Source organism: Coloeus monedula (genome assembly GCF_965178545.1).
Source record: "Coloeus monedula genome assembly, chromosome: 10".
NCBI classification, from domain to species: domain Eukaryota; kingdom Metazoa; phylum Chordata; class Aves; order Passeriformes; family Corvidae; genus Coloeus; species Coloeus monedula.
This window is the reverse complement of record NC_138790.1, coordinates 16,885,854-16,895,712: the sequence shown is the minus strand read 5'-3', so window position 1 is coordinate 16,895,712 and position 9,859 is coordinate 16,885,854. Positions and strand designations below refer to the sequence as shown.

General features: G+C 49.0%; 1 protein-coding gene across 1 annotated transcript; it reads right to left on the bottom strand.

The window, feature by feature from the left end:
- Positions 1–5,860: 5,860 nt before the first annotated feature.
- RPL35A (ribosomal protein L35a) lies at positions 5,861–9,713 on the bottom strand. The gene is made up of 5 exons (XM_082287852.1): positions 9,595–9,713; positions 9,235–9,277; positions 7,763–7,915; positions 6,761–6,905; positions 5,861–5,917 (listed from the first exon to the last, which is right to left on the bottom strand). Exons 2-5 carry the CDS (start codon positions 9,243–9,245, stop codon positions 5,894–5,896), a joined length of 333 nt encoding a protein of 110 aa, XP_082143978.1. The 5' UTR covers positions 9,246–9,277; positions 9,595–9,713; the 3' UTR covers positions 5,861–5,893.
- Between the last annotated feature and the right edge of the window lie 146 nt (positions 9,714–9,859).

Sequence of the window (9,859 nt, the reverse complement as noted above, 5' to 3'; positions counted from 1 at the left end):
AAAACACATCCTTACTAGATGCTGGAAAGCATTTGCTTTACTTGTATAGCACTACCCGGGCATTGCTGCAGGGCACCAGCACTCGCTGAGCTCTTCATCCAGGGAGACCTTTTTGAGTTCCCCAGAGAAGTAGTAGAGGAGGTAACTGCGAGAGAAGAAAATACTCCAAACCCCACTCCTGCCTCCAACATCCCAGTCCCACTGATTCCATTCTAGCCTGCCTCCTGTTCACTCCTCCACGGCTCTTCCTATTTCCTCCACTGACCTGCCCCAACCTCCCCTCAATCTTACCAGCCCCTGAACCCAAACCCCTTCCCACTTTTCACCCACTGGAGCTTGAACTTTGTATCAAACCAGACATGAACCCTTTCTGTGACGAGTTCAGTCACAACTGAATCCAGACTCTATGGTCACATTGTTCTGATCCAGGTCCCCTCATCCCAGACCCAGCCACCTCCAGGACCAGCTGAGGCAGCCCCAGTTTTCATCCCATGGCAGCCTGTACCAGCTCAGCCCTGGCCTGGATCCACCCAAGTCATCACACCCCTCTGGGCTCCACTCAGCAGAGGTTACACACCATAAGCAAATAAAGCTGGGAAGTCCCTGCCACCTCATGGCTGGGACACAGCCTGGCTTCCTGATGGGGAACCTCAAACTTTTGTCTTGCCTCTTTTCTCCAAAATTCTGTTCCCTCTGAAAGTTGCCCATCTCTGCAGCTGTCCTATGTTTCCTCATGTTTCCTTGAGTCACCATCCCTTTCTGGATGGCAGAGGGGCATAGGAAGGTATGGCTGAAGAGGAGGATGGAAGCTTGGCACAGGGCCATGTGCAGAGACCCCAAAGTGTTGGTCAGTCCTGATCACACAATAGGAGGGATGGCCTTCCCTGCTCTCTTAGAGACAGATGGAGGCTGCCCATCAGCCTATTCCAATCTTGGATCCTCCCCTGGAAGATGTTAAAGAACTGGCATTCAGTATGAAATCAGACCCAAGGACTAAGTTGCCTCTTCTGGCCTTTTTCCTGGCTGCCCTGCCAGAGCCTCAGCTGAATCCTTGCCTTTGTTTTGACAACACGACCCAGGACTAGCTGTTCACAGCCACCAGTCTCCATTCTTTCCCAGTACACACATGCCTTTGATACCAAGAGCACGGATTTTCTGCACTTACCTTTTGCAGCACCTCTTAAAAGTCACCTCAGACCTCACCAAGCTGGGGGCCAATAGGTGGGACCACTGCACACAGACACAGGCTCTCCTGCCTCCCTCACCCTGCCTCGTGCATTCTCCTACCTGCTCCTCACAAAGCCCCTTCTTGGCATGGCCAAGCTCCCAGGTTCTCAGAACTGCTCCCTTTTATAAAGGCAAAGGGCAGATCCATCAGCTTCCCTGGCATTGCTGGAATGAGCAGAGCAGGTCAGTGTGGATCTGCCTGGTTTGACAGCCCTGAAAGAGGCCACAAAAGGGCCCTTCTGGTACACTACAGGGCACCCTAAGACTTCTGTGTATCCACCCAGGATTAAGTGGAGAATGCAGCAAGGGTGCAGCTTGAGAGCACCCACAGATAGCCTTCTGCCTCCTCTCCTCCTCAGCTCTCTGGGTGACCACACTCCTCATTGTCCCAGCCACACATCCCTGCGGCTACATCACTTGCCCTTGCAGGGCATTCCTGTGCTCCCAAGCTCTAGCCAGGATTTCAGCCACATCTCAGAGTTTTTTCCCCCCTTCACCTTGACAGTGCCCCACATCATCCTGCACAGAAGTGCCTAGACACAGTACAAACATGCTGCCAGGGGAGAAACTTGAGAGCTGTGTAGACTATGGCTGGATTTGGGTGGTTATCTGTGTGTTTCAGATGCTACAGGAAATAATAGACACAAATAGTGGCTTTTTGCTTTAGTGATGTCCTAATATGATGATCTTTTAAAGCCAAACCTTCTTCACTCACAAACAGCCTGAACTGCACGTCTTGCTTCGACTAAAGAGAACTATTTCTTCATTAGCTTGACCCAAAACCCAAAACCCAAAACCCAGTGTCCTCAGCAACGAGAGGCAGAATTCATCTCATGGAAATGCTCGTGGAAAGTCTCTTCATGAACAGAGCAATTGGGTCACCTCGTCCAAAAGTCTGCCAAACACCAGCACCACCCAAACACTTAGAGCAAGGTTGTTTTGCTTCTTAAAGCCACATCCTTAAGGATGTGGAAAGAACCCATATTTGAAAAATAACCTGGAGGATCCTTTCTCTGACAAACATTGGTTTACAGGATCCATACCACCCTCAAATCCCATCCCTTCTGAGTGGTTCTTTACAAACCTGCAGCTTCAGTAAGTTTCACAGTCTTAGATATAAAAAAGCTTATAGATACACACAGACACAGAGCAATGAGATAAGTATCAGGTGTTTAATCCTTCTTTTGATGGTAATGAAGATCTTAGGATGACAAAAGATCTACAAAAAACACCAGAGAAAAAAATAGATATATAAACTCCCAATGCAAAAAGATGCAGCTACCTATAGTGCTTTGCCATGCCCAAAGAGGATGGGAAATGAGTTCAGGTATTATGTGGGTAATTTGATTTAAAAATAATCTAGTGCTCCCACAGTTCCTCCCATCCAAAATAACCCATCCCAGTAATTCAATCTGCTGGATGTGTACCCACTTGATGTAAGGTCAACTCCCTGCTATAAAGAACTCTGGGGAGTTTCAGGAGCTTTTTTGCTGATGGGAACCATGTACCACAGACTCCTGCACCCAGGTTCTCCTGGGAAAACATGGTCTTAGGCCTTAGTCTTGAGTTTTTCTCACTGTTTCAGGTTTGGGACAGTTTAAAATCTAGAGGCCTCTGGCCTGCTCTGATTCCCTCTTTGCTGATAGCTGTTTTCTTAGGGACAGGTTTCTTAGGGACATTTTGATAATCCAGCAAGGCATTTAACACAAAGAAGAAACTCTGATTTTTGATAAAACTTTCCCGGGGCAGATTGTTCAGCCAATGCAGGAAAGAACTCAGTTTTGTGGCAAGGATAGTGCGATGCTGAGGGCGCAGCGTCCCCTTCTGGCAGCAGCCACACACTGACTCTCATCCATGCAAAAGGCCGGGGCAGACAAGCAAGGGACCATGAAGTGATCTGCAAAGGGACATCCAGGAGCAGGACAGTGCTAAAACCAACCTGACAGGTTCTGCTGCCCAAGGGAATTCATTCTCCATCTGTCTTTGATACCTTCTCTTGCCTACGTTCAGGCAGAACTCGGCAGTATCTGAGCTCTGGGAGTGAAATAATGAATGGCTCCTGGGAGTCGATTTCTAGGGGAGGAAACACAAATGATAGAACACCACCCAGCACCATCCTTTCACAGCTAAGGCCTGTGGCCACCCAAAAAGGTTGGAACGTCCCTTCAATGAAGAACTCGGGGTCAGTGAAACTATGACACTGTTAACATCATCACAGAAAGCCCCAGCAGTGACTCAGAACTGCAGCCCTTACACAGAGCAGCATTTCCATTGCCACGTGTGTTTTGGGGCAAGAAGAGTTAACACCATCTGACTTGGAAAAGGGCACACACTCGGCTCAGACACATTATCCATCCCCATCCCAGCATATAAACACTCATTCTCATTTCTGGCTCATATTGCCTGCAAGGTCCAGCTTGTCTTCCCTCTTGTACCTGAACCAGTCAACAAGCACCACTTCTGTCTACACCATCCCTCAGACTCTGTCCTGAGCACGTTTTCGTATCCCTCACCCCTGTGTTTAGCAGTGTTACTGGGTTACCTTCATGGCAGTTCAAGGCTTCTCTCAGTGCCCTACAGGCAGCTCTCTTTGCCTCCAGGATACCTCCAGGCTGGCCTGGGCTGTAGACTGCAGTCTCCACGGTCAGTTGCAGGGCCCCGTCCAGCACGCACTGCATTCTCCTCAGCGCTCTCACTGCCTGGTCCAGCTGCTCCTGGGAGTCAGGACGGATCATCACAAGCACCAGCACGTCCGGCAGGCAGGGGAGAAGGTTCCTCACATTCCGGACAGCCTCCTCCAGGTGATCCCACTGCATGAGCCTTTTCAACACACTGGCTTGCCATAGCATAAAAATCAGATGTGGCGGAACCATATCCTCTTCCTCTTTTCCCTCACTCTCTGCCTGCTGTTTGTGCTTGATGTCCCCTGTGCCACACAGGTCCCGGGTAAAATCCACCAGCAACGAGGGAGCTCTTGAATCGGCATGGTCCACCTCCATCACACCCACCCGTCCATTCCGGCTCCCCAGCATGTCCAGTAGGTTGAGGAAATCCCAGGTGGTTCTGTCCACAAAGGAGACCGGCTCCTTTGATGCCATAGCTTCCTCTCACACGTCAGTTTACTGTGCTGCTGGGGAAAGGAGTAGAAGTAGCAAAGGCAATTGTGCAGCACAGGTTCAAAATAGGCACCACCTGCTGCTCTGAGCAGCCAATGCTGCATTTGGTGGGACCAAATGAACGTGAAAATAGCAGTTTTGCTACAAAGATTCACAAATTGCAGCCACATGCTATTTGGGTTGGACCTTCCAGAGCCTTTGTACCTCGGCAGTCCGGTACAGTAGAAAGAGATGACAGAGGAGAGAGAAGGGAGGATTACATATTTTTGGGCACCTTGTATCAAACTCAAAAGGACTTACTACCATCTCATCAGCAAAATCCAACTATATGATAGTGACCACAGGCCTACCAGCCTGTTGTTACAGTCCACTTTGCTTACTACATTTTCTCCTCCTTCATCTGTAATGCATAAAGCTGAAAATTCCATCCATCCTTCCTTGAAACCTATGTGTCCAACCTGTTGGTAGTTGTGGAGGAGTAAAAGCCCTACTTGACCTGGCCCAACATCCCATAAGCTGCAGTTTCTCTCCACGTTAAACAATTGCAGCTTCCCATGGCAAGGGCCCTCCTGCTGTGAAGGACAGCAGTGGCAGCAGGATTAGATCTTGGAAGTCCAGCAAAATGATTTCTATACCAAAGCTGAGTAGCTGGGTCAAGTTTTTAAATTCCAATTCAAAATAAAGTTTTGATTTACCCAACAATGTATTCTGCCCACACAACTACTCCACCTCTTTCAGAAGGAAGAGGATTAGCTGTGAAATACCCACTCACTGCAAGAGATGTGCAAAGCCAGCAGCTCAGAGGGCTCCCTGACACACACTGGCAGCAGCACTAGGCAGGGAGAAGGAAGCTCTCATCCCCTGGGAAGGAAGGACTGCACTGGAGTGGGCTCAAGGTATGGTTGAGCCAACAGACTCACCTGCCTGACCCACTAGGGATGCATTGAAAATAATGGGACTACATGGAGCACTTGGAACCGCCCTCATAGGGCAGCCACAGGTCATTTTGGGACTGTGACATCAGCAGCAACCATGACAACCTGCACCTGCCTTAAACCTCCCTTCAAACTACCCAGTATTTTGGGGGGAATTTTCAGAGATAAGAAACTCTGAGCCTCACACTTCAAGACATTAAAGTAGTTTTTCACCACCTTCTTGTTCAACAAGCCTGAAAGAATTATGGAAGTGCTGGGAAGATGCTTAACTGCCCCACATGACACGCTGGGAGTAAGGCTGGCCAGGAAACCAGCACTAACATTTGGGCACTACAGAGCCATGTGATGAAAACGCGTTTAAATAACCTACACAGAGCAGACACTACAGGCACATGTGCTGCCCAGGTACACAGGGGCTCATTATTTGGGATTCTACCAGAACCACTATTTTGAGATGTGAGATAGGCTCTGCACCTGCTAGGATTTAGTGTCTCTCTCTGTGCTGTCAGCTCTGATACACTACTGAGAAAGAAGAAATCTCTTTAAATTGGTGGAGATGATAAAACCAGAAATACACAAAAGTTAAACAGTCTTCATTTTATTTTCAATAAAAATTCAGATCCTAGATGGATACAGCATCTGTAAAATACAAAACCAGAGAGAATCACGTTAGAAACCTTGTTTTCAAACACAAGTTTTGCAGTTACAATCTAGACCATTGATCTCTTCAACTGCTATAAAAGCAATCCCCAGTTTACACAGAAGAGGTGTGAGAACGGAAAAGCCCAACAGCTGGTTCAATGACTTGCAGCAGCACTTTGCTGGTGGCACACACTCCGTGGCAGCCAGCCCTCCTGTGCACCAACAGCAAGAGTTCCCACAGCTCTGGATTTCAGGATTTATCTGTGCTGCTCCTAAAGTGCTTTTTCTATGGCACAGGAGAAAGAAAGGAAGGACTACACCACTCCTTTTGACAACATCACTAAGAAAATATTACATCGCAGCTCTGGGTAAGTGACCTAAAGGGACAGTCTCACTGAAGCCCTGTGGCTAAAATGCCAACTGTGGAGCAGGTGGGAGTGGCCAGGACATCACAGCACAGCCCTCAGTTAAAACATTTGGGAGTAAGAGAAAAATGAAACAGTTAGAGGAGTAGAAGGGTGCAAAAATACACAGAACAGAAAAGAAGAAAAGAAATCAAGCTTGGCAGCTTTAGAAAGGAGCTGAGTCCTGGAACTTGAAGAGCCTTTCCACACAATGTGAGCAAGCACACAAACCCCTGACAATGAGACAAATCCCCTCAGCACAGGAAGCCAGGAATAAGCCTCTCTAGGCTCCTAAGGAACAGTCACTGAGCCATGCTGAACACCCAACAGCAGCAGAACAAAACCAGAGTTCAAACATTCCCTCATACTATGTGGAAGTTAAAAGGCACTCAAAAACTGCCAATAAGTATCTTGTTGCTCAAACACATCCACTTACCACCCGGATTCTGTGTCCAATGGCCTTGGCAGGAAGGTTGGAGCGGAACTTGGCACGAACCATGCCACTGTTCCCATGGGCACGGGTCACCTTCCCCCAGATCACACGTGTCCGGTTGGGTTTGCCTCCGGGGGTTACCGTGTTGCTGGGGAAAGGGAGGCAAAGAACAGCTGAGCAGGGCAGCCACAGCTCTGCTGTCACCAGCAGTGACAATGTGGTCTCTTTAAGGCACATCAATAATTTAGTTCCATAGCCATCTTTAACCTGACCAATGCTCACTTTTATTTACTTATGAAATTTGCCAGGCCTGGGAGTTTCACTGTACATTTCAAAGGGGTAATTACAGCTTGTAATTTATCAGAAGCTCCACTGGACAACTATTAATAACTTACAAAGCTCAAAAATTTGGAAAACACTTTTGCTAATGTGATTAACCCAAAAAATCAACAACGTGAAATTGCCAACACCTTATTTCTAAGATTTCTCCATACACACTGAAGGCAGGAGAAGAACAGGCCATTGGGATAGATGGCAAAAATTCCCTTAAATGAAGGGCCATGTGCCATGCTTGAAATGATGGTGGTCACGTTATCAGTCTGATCAATTTTATTCAAGGCAATTCTGAACTCTAACAACTGCACTCAAGGAAAAAAAAAAGGAAGTGGGATAAATAAGCAGCTGTTCCCAAGGTCTCTACCAATGGCAGCAGAAGTAACAGACAGTGCTCTGAAAATGGCACACAAAAGTCAGGACACAAGTTCATCCAGGCTTCACAAAATCATTTTACTGTTTAAGTAACTCAACAGCTCATAGTACTCAACACAAATTCACCCACCTTAATTTACCCTATCAACCCACCTTCAGTTTTTGTCAGTCTTAGGCAAAACTTGTTTCTCATCCCACTTGTTCTCTAACATATCATATAGTACCATTATCTCCTAGCATCTGCAAAACCTGATACAGGAATTGGCTAATTCAGCATAAGAATAAAACATTCCTTACTTTTTAGCTTTGTACACATAGGCACACCTCTTGCCCAGGTAGAAGTCTGTCTCCTGACGGGCATAAACACCTTCAATTTTCAGAAGGGCCGTATGCTCCCGTTGGTTTCGGAGGCCACGTTTGTAGCCAGCAAAGATGGCCTTGCACCACAGCCTAAAAACACAGAAAACAGCTTCAAATTATAATTCACTCCAAAGTAACAAAAGTAAAAACTAATCACAGGCTGTTTCAGGAGAAACTAACTCTATACCGGTAGAAATTAGCAAAGGCAATACCCGACTTCTACAAATCACTGCAAATCCTGACGTTCAGTGAACAGAGGAAAGCTGAGTATCTGGAACATTAAGTATTTATGAGAACTTTCCATTTTTTTGCTTGTCATAATCTCCTGGCACTACAGTACAGGCTTCATACTAAGTTTCAAGTGCTTCAGCATTAGCAGATATTGTTTCCAAATGTCGACTAACATTGATGAGTAAACATTGCTTTTTTTCTACACACTACAGGAAGTCTCCTGTGTCACAGTAACTGTTATAGAACGTATGAACTGCCCCTGATTTGTAGCCTCAAAGGACTTAACAGCCAGAGCAACAGCCTGACACCCACTGGACACAGACACTGCACAAACTCCCCAGCAATTCTTCAGGACAAAGTCCTGTCTGCACTGCCCATGTAAAGTCATTGTAAGACTTGCCCACACACGAGTACACAGCACATCTGGCCCAACGGCATCCAGCACCTGTCCTGGGATACAGTAGGATCCAGCTGAGATATCCAGTTCTACTTGCCACACATGTAACAGGAGATAAACTCCAGAGATAAATACTAAGACATAAAGCTGTGATTCACAGACTCACCGAATGGTTTGGGCTGGAAGGGACATTAAAGACCATCCAGTTCTGACTCCCCTACCATGGGCAGGGACACCTCACGCTAAACCAAGCTGCTCAGAGCCCCATCCAGCTCGGCCTTGAAACACTTTCAGGGATGGGGCAGCCACAGCTTCTCCAGCCAACTCAAGAGTATTCAGATTTAATCCCTTCATTTACAAACTCAATTCCTAAACTTAAGAAAAGTCGGTGGCATAACAGGAAATTTACTCAAGGGAAAAACATGTTGCTTCCTTTACTCAAAGAAACAGTGTATGTCAGAGCTCTACTGTACACTGGAGGTTCACAAACACTGTGATAACAAACCCATCAATTTTATACTGACATTTACTGACTGGCCAAGGAGAGCGTGGCACATCGTAACAGCAACTACAACCAACTCAAGGCAGAGACTTCAGAATACAACACACAACTGTGGGCGTTCAACAGGGCCCAGCAGGACACTGGGCAGAGGAGATATCCTGGAAAACGAGAGCAGCCACATGAACACTGCTCATTGCCTACTGCTTCAGCAAACACTCTCAGGAACACTTCCACAGCACTACAGCAGCGAGCCGAGAATCACCGCAGGCACTCACTCACCTCCCGGTCATGGTGTCCTCCCGCAGAGCCGGTCCCGGCACGCCTGGAAACGACACACAGCCATGAGCCTCGGGCCGGCATCTCCGCCCGGCCCGGACAGAGGAAGCCCGAGCACCCGGGTGCTACCCAGAGCTCCGGGACCCTCCGCTCCCCCACAGAGCAGCCTCCTCAGCCCCGCTCCAGCCGAGGGCCCCGACCCGCGGTGGGGCCATCCACCGCGCATCGGCGCCATCCCGCCCTGTGTCCGCCCCGGACCGCGCCATCCGCCGCGTCCCGTGAGCCCCGCGCCCGCCGCCGGCCTCACAGCGAAGGCGGCACCCCCCAACCCCGCTCCCGGCCCTCGGCCCCGCTCGGCCTCACCCCCAGCGCCCCAATATGGCGGCAAAAGAGACCCGCGCCGCGCTGCCTGCCGGGAAACGCGCTGCCAGGACCTGCCGCAGGCGGCCCGAGCGCTGCCTGAGTGGGCGGCACAGAGTCGGTGAAGGGGGTACAGCGGTCCCGGCCGTCTCCGCAGCGCCCCGTGTCCCGTCCCCGCGTTCCCCGGGGATGATCCCCGGAAGAGCGATCCCGGGAGGGGCGGCCCCGGCCCCACCGCGCAGGCACCCGCTGGGCAACCCCACGAGGC

Bases quoted from the DNA above. Each gene is read 5' to 3' on its own strand.
- RPL35A (XM_082287852.1), bottom strand. The intron at 6,906-7,762 runs GTAAGGAATGTT...CCCTTTCCCCAG, and splicing joins TATGTGTACAAAGCTAAAAA to CAACACGGTAACCCCCGGAG. The intron at 5,918-6,760 runs GTAAGTGGATGT...TGTATTTTACAG, and splicing joins TTGGACACAGAATCCGGGTG to ATGCTGTATCCATCTAGGAT.